This window comes from Danio aesculapii, chromosome 4, assembly GCF_903798145.1.
Source record: "Danio aesculapii chromosome 4, fDanAes4.1, whole genome shotgun sequence".
Classification (NCBI taxonomy): domain Eukaryota; kingdom Metazoa; phylum Chordata; class Actinopteri; order Cypriniformes; family Danionidae; genus Danio; species Danio aesculapii.
The window spans coordinates 3,335,961-3,349,808 of NC_079438.1; the positions used below are offsets into that span (position 1 = coordinate 3,335,961).

The window sequence follows — 13,848 nt, forward strand, 5'->3', positions numbered from 1 at the left end:
CAGGAGTACGGCTTCTCTCCAGTGTGAGTCTTCATGTGGGCTTCCAGTTTTGCTTTAAAGATGAAACTCTTCCCGCACTGTTGACAGCTGAACGGCTTTACTCCGCTGTGAATTTTCATGTGTCTGTTGAGGTACGGCTTTTGAACGAAACTCTTCCCGCACTGTTGACAGGCAAAAGGCTTCTCTCTGGAGTGAGTTCTCCTGTGGACATCCAGGCATTGCTTTTGACTGAAACGCTTTCCACAATCACGACAGATGAAAGGACGCCCAGATTTGCCTTTTAGAGTCTTTTTCTGCTGTGTAGATTTTTCACCAGGCCTGAAATCACGATGATGATCTTTCAGTTCATTCAGTTCATCACTCTCCACCTTCAGCACATCTAAAGAGAAGAGAAACACAAGTTAACCCCAGTTAAAAGGCACCAAAGACACTGTTGCAATAGCTAATACTGTAACTAATACTGCAACGCGTTACTTTTGACAGTAACTAATACTGTATCGTATTACTTTTGACAGTAACTAATACTGTATCGTATTACTTTTGACAGTAACTAATACTGTATCGTATTACTTTTGACAGTAACTAATACTGTATCGTGTTACTTTTGACAGTAACTAATACTGTATCGTATTACTTTTGACAGTAACTAATACTGTAACGCGTTACTTTTGAGTAACTAATACTGTAACTTGTTACTTTTGAGTAACTAATACTGTAACGCGTTACTTTTGAGTAACTAATACTGCAACGCGTTACTTTTGACAGTAACTAATACTGTATCGTGTTACTTTTGACAGTAACTAATACTGTAACGCGTTAGTTTTGAGTAACTAATACTGTAACGTGTTACTTTTGACAGTAACTAATACTGTATCGTATTACTTTTGACAGTAACTAATACTGTAACGCGTTACTTTTGAGTAACTAATACTGTAACTTGTTACTTTTGGGAGTAACTAATACTGTAACGTGTTACTTTTGAGTAACTAATACTGTAACGTGTTACTTTTGGGAGTAACTAATACTGTAACGTGTTACTTTTGAGTAACTAATACTGTAACGTGTTACTTTTGGGAGTAACTAATACTGTAACGTGTTACTTTGAGTAACTAATACTGTAACGTGTTACTTTTGGGAGTAACTAATACTGTAACGTGTTACTTTTGAGTAACTAATACTGTAACGTGTTACTTTTGGGAGTAACTAATACTGTAACGTGTTACTTTTGAGTAACTAATACTGTAACTCGTTACTTTTGAGTAACTAATACTGTAACGCGTTACTTTTGAGTAACTAATACTGTAACGTGTTACTTTTGGGAGTAACTAATACTGTAACGTTACTTTGAGTAACTAATACTGTAACTTGTTACTTTTGAGTAACTAATACTGTAACGTGTTACTTTTGAGTAACTAATACTGTAACGTGTTACTTTTGAGTAACTTATACTGTAATGCGTTACTTTTGAGTAACTAATACTGTAACGCGTTACTTTTGACAGTAACTAATACTGTAACGTGTTACTTTTGACAGTAACTAATACTGTAACGTGTTACTTCTGACAGTAACTAATACTGTATCGTATTACTTTTGACAGTAACTAATACTGTAACGCGTTAGTTTTGACAGTAACTAATACTGTAACGTGTTACTTTTGAGTAACTTATACTGTAATGCGTTACTTTTGAGTAACTAATACTGTAACGCGTTACTTTTGACAGTAACTAATACTGTAACGTGTTACTTTTGACAGTAACTAATACTGTAACGCGTTACTTTTGACAGTAACTAATACTGTATCGTATTACTTTTGACAGTAACTAATACTGTAACGCGTTAGTTTTGAGTAACTAATACTGTAACGTGTTACTTTTGAGTAACTAATACTGTAACGTGTTACTTTTGAGTAACTAATACTGTAATGCATTACTTTTGAGTAACTAATACTGTAACGCGTTACTTTTGACAGTAACTAATACTGTAACGTGTTACTTTTGACAGTAACTAATACTGTAACGTGTTACTTTTGACAGTAACTAATACTGTAACGTGTTACTTTTGACAGTAACTAATACTGTAACGTGTTACTTTTGAGTAACTAATACTGTATCACGTTACTTTTGACAATAGCTAATACTGTAACGTGTTACTTTTGACTAACATACTGTAACGCGTTACTTTTGACAGTAACTAATACTGTAACGCGTTACTTTTGACAATAGCTAATACTGTAACGTGTTACTTTTGACAATAGCTAATACTGTAACGCGTTACTTTTGACAATAGCTAATACTGTAACATGTTACTTTTGACAGTAGCTAATACTGTAACGTGTTACTTTTGACAGTAACTAATACTGTAACGCGTTACTTTTGACAGTAGCTAATACTGTAACGCGTTACTTTTGACAATAGCTAATACTGTAACGTGTTACTTTTGACAATAGCTAATACAGTAACGCGTTACTTTTGACAGTAGCTAATACTGCAACACGTTACTTTTGACAGTAACTAATACTGCAACGTGTTACTTTTGACAGTAACTAATACTGTAACGCGTTACTTTTGACAATAGCTAATACTGTAACGCGTTACTTTTGACAGTAGCTAATACTGTAACGCGTTACTTTTGACAATAGCTAATACTGTAACGTGTTACTTTTGACAATAGCTAATACAGTAACGCGTTACTTTTGACAGTAGCTAATACTGCAACACGTTACTTTTGACAGTAACTAATACTGCAACGTGTTACTTTTGACAGTAACTAATACTGTAACGCGTTACTTTTGACAATAGCTAATACTGTAACGCGTTACTTTTGACAGTAGCTAATACTGCAACACGTTACTTTTGACAGTAACTAATACTGCAACGTGTTACTTTTGACAGTAACTAATACTGTAACGCGTTACTTTTGACAATAGCTAATACTGTAACGCGTTACTTTTGACAATAGCTAATACTGTAACGCGTTACTTTTGACAGTAGCTAATACTGCAACGCGTTACTTTTGACAGTAGCTAATACTGTAACGCGTTACTTTTGACAGTAGCTAATACTGTAACGCGTTACTTTTGACAGTAGCTAATACTGTAACGCGTTACTTTTGACAGTAGCTAATACTGTAACGCGTTACTTTTGACAGTAGCTAATACTGTAACGCGTTACTTTTGAAAATAGCTAATACTGTAACGTGTTACTTTTGACAATAGCTAATACTGTAACGTATTTAGATTGGCTGATTGAGCAAAAGTCTGATACCATGGAGAGATTTTCCCATTAGTGACCAAACCGAGCAGCGCTGAAGTCACTGAAGGTGTGAATGGGGCTTTACTCCAACGTGAGCTCTTCATATGTAAACATTAAACACATTGATGAATGGTCAAAGTCTTACGCTTGTGTTTAGCCGATGGTTTCTCTTTAGTGTGAGTCTTCATGTGGTTTGTAAAGGTGCTGACATCACAGAAACTCTTCCCACACTGAGCGCAGACATACGGCTTCTCCCCGGTGTGACGTCTCATGTGGGCATCAAGGCTTACTTTATGACAGAACCCTCTTCCACACTGTGTGCATGTGTACGGCTTCTCTCCAGTGTGGACTCTCATGTGGACCCTCAGGGCTTGTTTATAATTGAAACTCTTCCCACACTGTGCGCATTCATACGGCTTTAATCCAGTGTGAGTTCTCATGTGTCTTTCAAAGTTTGGCTTTTGATTGAAACTCTTCCCACACTGTGCGCATGTGTACGGCTTCTCTCCTGTGTGGATTCTCATGTGGGCTTCAAGTGTGGCGTTATAACCGAAACTCTTCCCGCACAGTTGACAGGAGTACGGCTTCTCTCCAGTGTGAGTCTTCATGTGGGCTTCCAGTTTTGCTTTAAAGATGAAACTCTTCCCGCACTGTTGACAGCTGAACGGCTTTACTCCGCTGTGAATTTTCATGTGTCTGTTGAGGTACGGCTTTTGAACGAAACTCTTCCCGCACTGTTGACAGGCAAAAGGCTTCTCTCTGGAGTGAGTTCTCCTGTGGACATCCAGGCATTGCTTTTGACTGAAACGCTTTCCACAATCACGACAGATGAAAGGACGCCCAGATTTGCCTTTTAGAGTCTTTTTCTGCTGTGTAGATTTTTCACCAGGCCTGAAATCACGATGATGATCTTTCAGTTCATTCAGTTCATCACTCTCCACCTTCAGCACATCTAAAGAGAAGAGAAACACAAGTTAACCCCAGTTAAAAGGCACTAAAGACACTGTTGCAATAGCTAATACTGTAACTAATACTGCAACGCGTTACTTTTGACAGTAACTAATACTGTATCGTATTACTTTTGACAGTAACTAATACTGTATCGTATTACTTTTGACAGTAACTAATACTGTATCGTATTACTTTTGACAGTAACTAATACTGTATCGTGTTACTTTTGACAGTAACTAATACTGTATCGTATTACTTTTGACAGTAACTAATACTGTAACGCGTTACTTTTGAGTAACTAATACTGTAACTTGTTACTTTTGAGTAACTAATACTGTAACGCGTTACTTTTGAGTAACTAATACTGCAACGCGTTACTTTTGACAGTAACTAATACTGTATCGTGTTACTTTTGACAGTAACTAATACTGTAACGCGTTAGTTTTGAGTAACTAATACTGTAACGTGTTACTTTTGACAGTAACTAATACTGTATCGTATTACTTTTGACAGTAACTAATACTGTAACGCGTTACTTTTGAGTAACTAATACTGTAACTTGTTACTTTTGGGAGTAACTAATACTGTAACGTGTTACTTTTGAGTAACTAATACTGTAACGTGTTACTTTTGGGAGTAACTAATACTGTAACGTGTTACTTTTGAGTAACTAATACTGTAACGTGTTACTTTTGGGAGTAACTAATACTGTAACGTGTTACTTTTGAGTAACTAATACTGTAACGTGTTACTTTTGGGAGTAACTAATACTGTAACGTGTTACTTTTGAGTAACTAATACTGTAACGTGTTACTTTTGGGAGTAACTAATACTGTAACGTGTTACTTTTGAGTAACTAATACTGTAACTCGTTACTTTTGAGTAACTAATACTGTAACGCGTTACTTTTGAGTAACTAATACTGTAACGTGTTACTTTTGGGAGTAACTAATACTGTAACGTTACTTTTGAGTAACTAATACTGTAACTCGTTACTTTTGAGTAACTAATACTGTAACGTGTTACTTTTGAGTAACTAATACTGTAACGTGTTACTTTTGAGTAACTTATACTGTAATGCGTTACTTTTGAGTAACTAATACTGTAACGCGTTACTTTTGACAGTAACTAATACTGTAACGTGTTACTTTTGACAGTAACTAATACTGTAACGTGTTACTTCTGACAGTAACTAATACTGTATCGTATTACTTTTGACAGTAACTAATACTGTAACGCGTTAGTTTTGACAGTAACTAATACTGTAACGTGTTACTTTTGAGTAACTTATACTGTAATGCGTTACTTTTGAGTAACTAATACTGTAACGCGTTACTTTTGACAGTAACTAATACTGTAACGTGTTACTTTTGACAGTAACTAATACTGTAACGCGTTACTTTTGACAGTAACTAATACTGTATCGTATTACTTTTGACAGTAACTAATACTGTAACGCGTTAGTTTTGAGTAACTAATACTGTAACGTGTTACTTTTGAGTAACTAATACTGTAACGTGTTACTTTTGAGTAACTAATACTGTAATGCATTACTTTTGAGTAACTAATACTGTAACGCGTTACTTTTGACAGTAACTAATACTGTAACGTGTTACTTTTGACAGTAACTAATACTGTAACGTGTTACTTTTGACAGTAACTAATACTGTAACGTGTTACTTTGACAGTAACTAATACTGTAACGTGTTACTTTTGAGTAACTAATACTGTATCACGTTACTTTTGACAATAGCTAATACTGTAACGTGTTACTTTTGACTAACATACTGTAACGCGTTACTTTTGACAGTAACTAATACTGTAACGCGTTACTTTTGACAATAGCTAATACTGTAACGTGTTACTTTTGACAATAGCTAATACTGTAACGCGTTACTTTTGACAATAGCTAATACTGTAACATGTTACTTTTGACAGTAGCTAATACTGTAACGTGTTACTTTTGACAGTAACTAATACTGTAACGCGTTACTTTTGACAGTAGCTAATACTGTAACGCGTTACTTTTGACAATAGCTAATACTGTAACGTGTTACTTTTGACAATAGCTAATACAGTAACGCGTTACTTTTGACAGTAGCTAATACTGCAACACGTTACTTTTGACAGTAACTAATACTGCAACGTGTTACTTTTGACAGTAACTAATACTGTAACGCGTTACTTTGACAATAGCTAATACTGTAACGCGTTACTTTTGACAGTAGCTAATACTGTAACGCGTTACTTTTGACAATAGCTAATACTGTAACGTGTTACTTTTGACAATAGCTAATACAGTAACGCGTTACTTTTGACAGTAGCTAATACTGCAACACGTTACTTTTGACAGTAACTAATACTGCAACGTGTTACTTTTGACAGTAACTAATACTGTAACGCGTTACTTTTGACAATAGCTAATACTGTAACGCGTTACTTTTGACAGTAGCTAATACTGCAACACGTTACTTTTGACAGTAACTAATACTGCAACGTGTTACTTTTGACAGTAACTAATACTGTAACGCGTTACTTTTGACAATAGCTAATACTGTAACGCGTTACTTTTGACAATAGCTAATACTGTAACGCGTTACTTTTGACAGTAGCTAATACTGCAACACGTTACTTTTGACAGTAACTAATACTGCAACGTGTTACTTTTGACAGTAACTAATACTGTAACGCGTTACTTTTGACAATAGCTAATACTGTAACGCGTTACTTTTGACAATAGCTAATACTGTAACGCGTTACTTTTGACAGTAGCTAATACTGCAACGCGTTACTTTTGACAGTAGCTAATACTGTAACGCGTTACTTTTGACAGTAGCTAATACTGTAACGCGTTACTTTTGACAGTAGCTAATACTGTAACGCGTTACTTTTGACAGTAGCTAATACTGTAACGCGTTACTTTTGACAGTAGCTAATACTGTAACGCGTTACTTTTGAAAATAGCTAATACTGTAACGTGTTACTTTTGACAATAGCTAATACTGTAACGTATTTAGATTGGCTGATTGAGCAAAAGTCTGATACCATGGAGAGATTTTCCCATTAGTGACCAAACCGAGCAGCGCTGAAGTCACTGAAGGTGTGAATGGGGCTTTACTCCAATGTGAGCTCTTCATATGTAAACATTAAACACATTGATGAATGGTCAAAGTCTTACGCTTGTGTTTAGCCGATGGTTTCTCTTTAGTGTGAGTCTTCATGTGGTTTGTAAAGGTGCTGACATCACAGAAACTCTTCCCACACTGAGCGCAGACATACGGCTTCTCCCCGGTGTGACGTCTCATGTGGGCATCAAGGCTTACTTTATGACAGAACCCTCTTCCACACTGTGTGCATGTGTACGGCTTCTCTCCAGTGTGGACTCTCATGTGGACCCTCAGGGCTTGTTTATAATTGAAACTCTTCCCACACTGTGCGCATTCATACGGCTTTAATCCAGTGTGAGTTCTCATGTGTCTTTCAAAGTTTGGCTTTTGATTGAAACTCTTCCCACACTGTGCGCATGTGTACGGCTTCTCTCCTGTGTGGATTCTCATGTGGGCTTCAAGTGTGGCGTTATAACCGAAACTCTTCCCGCACAGTTGACAGGAGTACGGCTTCTCTCCAGTGTGAGTCTTCATGTGGGCTTCCAGTTTTGCCTTAAAGATGAAACTCTTCCCGCACTGTTGACAGCTGAACGGCTTTACTCCGCTGTGAATTTTCATGTGTCTGTTGAGGTACGGCTTTTGAACGAAACTCTTCCCGCACTGTTGACAGGCAAAAGGCTTCTCTCTGGAGTGAGTTCTCCTGTGGACATCCAGGCATTGCTTTTGACTGAAACGCTTTCCACAATCACGACAGATGAAAGGACGCCCAGATTTGCCTTTTAGAGTCTTTTTCTGCTGTGTAGATTTTTCACCAGGCCTGAAATCACGATGATGATCTTTCAGTTCATTCAGTTCATCACTCTCCACCTTCAGCACATCTAAAGAGAAGAGAAACACAAGTTAACCCCATTTAAAAGGCACGCTGGCCTAGCTGGGTCAGTGTGTGTTTCTGTGTGGAGTTTGCATGTTCTCCCCGTGTTGGTGTGGGTTCCCTACGGATGCTCCGGTTTCCCCCACAGTCCAAACACATGCGCTATAGGGGAATTGATGAACTAAATTGGCCGTAGTGAATGAGTGTGTATGGGTGTATCTCAGTACTTGAAAAGGAGTAAAACATATGCTGGAATAGTAGGTGGTTCATTAAGCTGTGGCGACCCCAGATAAATAAGAGACTAAGCCAAATTGAATGTATGAATGAATGAAAATTGGTTTGCATCAGGGCAGCGCCACCTTGTGGCCTAAAGTTATAGAACATGTTAAAGAAACCGCTAAAACACTGGCTTCACAATAACTGAAGCTCATCATGCACATCTTTTCAGGGAAACATGGTTGTGTGATCACAGCTAATCTCTCCTGAAGGCCATCTATTCAACATGATTAACAAAGACACAAGAACATGTGGCCTAAGTTATTATTTTCCTGCTGATGAAGCATGCAATGATGAACACTATTCATTATTTTGTGTACGTTACTCGGTGTATGAAGCTACACAATCTTACAGAAGGCCTTCAAATAGCCAATAGTGCGGTATTTCCACATGCTCCACCATGTACTCTGCCATTGTTTGCAGCCAAAAATGAGAAAGGATACAACATTGTTGTGTAATCAGCGCCTTAATCTATTCTTATCCCACATAGTGGATCTTAGCTCGGATCATAATCTGAGCCCTCCCTCAAGACAGAAGCTAAAATATGCTCACTATCTGCCCAATCAGATTAGATATAAGGGTACACTTGAAAAAGGGTGGAAATTGTTGAGTAGAACTAAATTAATCCACAGAGCAAGTAAAGAGTGCAACAGGTGATGTCATGACGGTACAACGGAAGTGGCCAGGCGGTCCGGTCTCCAATTAAAAGTCCCTGTGCATGTAGAGCTCATTACAGTTGACTATTCTGGAAAGATAGAGTGAATGGGCTGTGATGAGGACACTTTCGTCACACATCATGCTTGTATTTGCTCTACTTTTTGATTAAATAAACGATTTATTATTATTTATGCAGCTGCAACAGTAGCTTCAGTGTTACTTTAAGTAAAGCCTCTACGCCGACTGCAGCTGTAAAATGGTTTTTGTTCATATAAAATGGTCAAATTTCACTTTTAATGGGCAAATCACAGTGATTGCATTTACTCTAGAACTGATTAAATCTACTGTACTGCTGTAGTGTAACGGAAACAATACAGATTTCTGCTTATTGTAATGGAAATAATACACTAAGAGCTTTTCAAATTAATATATATAGCAGAAGTTAAGTAGACTCAGTTAATTTGATTGTTTACTTATTCTGAATCTAACTGGTGCCCAATGCCCAAAGCCTTACATCTAGCTACATCTATACATACAGCTACATCTATACATCTAGCTACATCTATTCAGCTATTTACTTTGACACCTCTGCTGTAGAGTATTGCGATAACCACATTTCTTACGATAAAACATTCACCTGCTAATTTATTGCTGTTTTCAAATTATTTATTTATTTAATGATATAAAATAAACAGGCAAACAGTGTTTTTCTGATCTAATCATTTCTAATTCAGACTTAATTTAGCTGATTCTATACACATCTTTGAGAATGAAAGCCAACCTGTTAGCTGCTCAGGATCTTCATGTGTGAATGTTTCCTCAATCTTCAGGTCTTCACTCTCCTCTTTAATAAAGGCCATCTTTATAATAGTGGAGCTCAGTCGCTTCAGCAGGAGTTTCTCTGTCTGTTTAAGAGGAGAAGAATCAACACAAAGAAGAAGAAATCAGAAGTTTGTTATTGACGTCAGAAAGATGCCGGATTAAAGGGAATCACTTAATGATGTTTTAAAATACGACATACAATTAACCCAGTAAAGTCTTTATTATCAAAGTGCACTGAAATGGAGGACGTCTGTAGTGTCTGTAAGGCAGATCAACAGAGCTTTTGTCATTTATTTTTTTTTTAATGTAACGCTGTAAACAGCTAAATATATTTTTAAAATGGTAAAACTTAAAAATAATAATAATTTCTTATGAAAACAAACGCAACTAAAGTCTTGAATATATTGTTAATCTCTTGGTTTTATTGGCAGAATTTCTCATACCCTCCTAAGGCTCAAGCTGTTTTTTACATGCAGTTTTTATTTCTCTTTGCTATTTGGGCTTATTTGGATCTAATAAGAATAAAATCCAAGTCATCTTTTGATATGGTGTACTTTGAAAAATGATGTCCATATATGTGGACTCGTGGTCTGAATTTACATAAAACCCTTTCTCCTGACTGTTTTTAATGCAAATAAAACATCATTTTTTTTTACTTGTTTTGACTATCAGAGAGTAAAAACAACATTTTTTTGGCCATTTTGGACAGTTATAAATAGTGTTTGGGACATTTCATATGCTGCAAAACAGTTGCAGAATGACACCGCATGTCTGTAACAAAATATAAAACATTCAAAGTATTTTAAATCGCCACTTAAGAGCTAAAAATGTGCTGTCCACGTGTGTGGCCACTAAGCCCGTCTAGGAGGATACACAAACAGAAGTTTGCTAATTATCTTCCACATTAACATTTTATTGTATTAATATTTTTATTTCTACTGTGAAAATGTTAAAACGCAATAATCCTGAGACATCTATCAATTATTATAATACTTATTCTGATTCCAATGTTAATTCTTAAACTCAGATGTAGAAATGCTGTACATTATGCTTATTTGTGGATTTTACTTTACTTTTTAATTAATTTATTTAGCATTATTAGGTTCTTTTTTGTTCACCCTTTATGTCGTGTTGTTGTGTGCATGTTCCTGATAAAATTTAACTAAATAAATAAAAATAAAACACTTAATGAGGCATTTGATTCAATTCACTTACAGTTTCTAGAAGCTTTTTTTATTGCATTATAACACAATTACAATTAGGCAAAATTCAAATAACAACTTTCAAACAGAACACAAATAATAATCAAATCAATAAAATAATAATAATACCAAATATTCACTTAAACCATAAAAGACACACAAACACAACTAAAAGAAAGAAAACAAAAGCGTTTACACGCAGTCTTCTGTTCATTTAATGTTTTTCAATAAACTAAAGTCTTCCACATTTTGATTTTGACTGTAGCAACTTTAAACATTTATAGTATAACCAAAATTCCTTTTGTAAAACTAAAAACAGTGGTTTTGTTTTAAGGCACTTGCATTTATGAATATAAAATTTCTCTAAAATTAAAATATTGTTCAATAAAATATGGAATATTAACACCTTTCCCTAATAACCCTGCTGAAAAATCCGGCTTAAACCAGCCTAGGCTGGTTGGCTGGTTTTAGCTGGTTGACCAGCCTGGTTTTAGAGGGGTTTTGGCCATTTCCAGGCTGGTTTCCAGCCATTTCCAGCCTGGTCTTAGCTGGTCAGGCTGGGTGATCACCAGCTAAATCCAGCTAAAACCAGCTTGACCTGCCTGGTTTAAGCTGGACATAGTTGGTTAAACCCCTCTAAAACCAGACTGGTGACCAGCTAAAACCAGCCAACCAGCCTAGGCTGCTTTAAGCTGATTTTTTCAGTAGGGAAACCAAAGAAATTATCATTTTAGAAAATGGGGAGGAAAACGTGAGTGAAACCTTTAACCACTGTAAAAGGTTTTGCTATATAAAGCTCATTTTCACATTGAGGTAAAGTTGGTTTAATATTGGCACGTTCACTCGGTGACAGCTTGTGAAACACTCCCTATATTATTTACCATGATACTTTAAATATTTGGCCTGAAATCACAGGTTAGTACGACTTGAAAACAACATTAGCACTGTTTAATTGAGTTGAGGTGAAGTTAGTTTTACATTCAGACTTTCATCTTAAAAATATATCATCTTAAGAGTCATTTGCTAATTCTAAATAGTGAAATCATGTTAGCAGCCAGTGACTATTAAAGTACACCATTATTCACGGTCATTTAAACAGTGCTAATGTTGTTTTCAAGCCATGTTTACATGTCATTTCAGGCGGAATATTCAAAGTACCGTGGTAAATAATATAGGGATTCACTAAGTGAATGTGCGAATATATAACCAACTTTACTTCAGTATAGTTTATATTGAATATACTAATAGAAATAACATGTAAATATGCTATGACTCTTTTCTGATATTATATTAAGATGAAAGTCTGAATATATCAATATAAGACCAACTTTACCTCAATATCTTCTTCTACTGTACTTACTGCGATGACTCTTGTTTGATAGACTAATTAAAGAAACGGGAAACTAAATGAGACGCACAGCTTTTCACAAGACCACCGACAGCGTTAAATAGAGCCTGACAGGTTTACATCCAATAATAAATCAATTTGGAAAATATTAGAAACTGAAGGACACAAACCTTCTTCAGCCGACGCTCACACAAACAAAACAGCGCTGCGGCGGCGGGCGGCGGCGACTTATGACGTCAGACAGTCGTACCAAAATTAAAGTCATATGGAGGCAAACATCTGAAATTCAGAAACAGAAAATAAAAGACTCAAGGTCTGAATATTTAGGACTGTATAATATTTTAGGTTTTCTTTTTTTTAATAAGTCTGCACAAATGCCTACAGTTCTGTGTTTGTCAGTATGGGCTGCTGTGTGGACAATAGTGAGGGAGAAATGAACTTAAATGATTTTAGCAAATGGCTGCAATATAGCAAAGAGTGAAAAATACTTTCCATACCCACTATATACAACAAATCTAGATAACATCAAACAGAAATAATAAATATTTCAATGATACGTTTTCATTTCTGAAGATGAATTGGAGCAATGATCAAAAATGAGGAGTCCCCTAAAACAAAAATGCTGTACTCAGCATTTATGAACTCCCCAACCTTTAACTTTCTATTTTATGCTGAACACAAAGGAAGATATCTTGAACTATAGCGCTCATTAGGATGTGAATAAACAATAAAATAACTTACTATGCAAGTTTCCAACATTGTTCAAGGTATCTTCTTTTGTCTTCAACTCTAGAAAGAAACTCTAATGGTTTGGAGAAAGTGGAGGACGAGTAAATAAAGGTATATCTTTGATAATGAACAGCTTTTCCCAGTACTGGGTTGCAGCTGGAAGGCCATCCGCTGTGTAAGACATATGCTGGAATAGTTGGCGGTTCATTCCGCTGTGGAGACCCCTGATAAATAAGGGACTAAGCTGAAGGACATTGAATGAATAAAGGGTGAACTTATCCATTTTAAAGAAAATTACATATTTAAAAAAAAATCCCTCACATCTGAGTTCACCAATGCGCATGGTGGCCTTAGTATGACAGAAAACAGTGTGCGATATATTAATAATTTAATATTAATAATTGTAAGTACAAAAAAATACACAAAAACTTCCTGTTTTGTATTGCAATTTGTCAAAATATGTTTCAATTGATACTCTAGGTCTTCGCAATTTAACATTGGAAAAGCCTGTTTATTACACTGCCAATGAGGTGTTGGTCCAGTTAAATCTCTAGGAGGACTTTATTAAAATACAAGGCCTAAATATGGCATATAGCTGCTGTATTTTTCCCAAGAAAATTAAATAATAACTGAT

At 35.9% G+C, this 13,848-nt stretch overlaps 1 protein-coding gene across 1 annotated transcript in view; it reads right to left on the bottom strand.

The window, feature by feature from the left end:
* LOC130221911 (oocyte zinc finger protein XlCOF6-like) overlaps positions 1-12,755 on the bottom strand; it is a 13,574-nt gene extending 819 nt beyond the window's left edge. The window contains exons 1-5 of the mRNA XM_056454464.1: positions 12,656-12,755; positions 9,895-10,018; positions 7,381-8,187; positions 3,397-4,203; positions 1-379 (exon numbers count right to left, since the gene is read on the bottom strand). The exon at positions 1-379 is cut by the window's left edge and continues 819 nt beyond it. Of these exons, the coding sequence (XP_056310439.1) occupies positions 1-379; positions 3,397-4,203; positions 7,381-8,187; positions 9,895-9,973 (2,072 nt within the window). The 5' untranslated portion in view covers positions 9,974-10,018; positions 12,656-12,755. The remainder of the gene's footprint in view (positions 380-3,396; positions 4,204-7,380; positions 8,188-9,894; positions 10,019-12,655) is intronic.
* Positions 12,756-13,848: the final 1,093 nt, after the last annotated feature.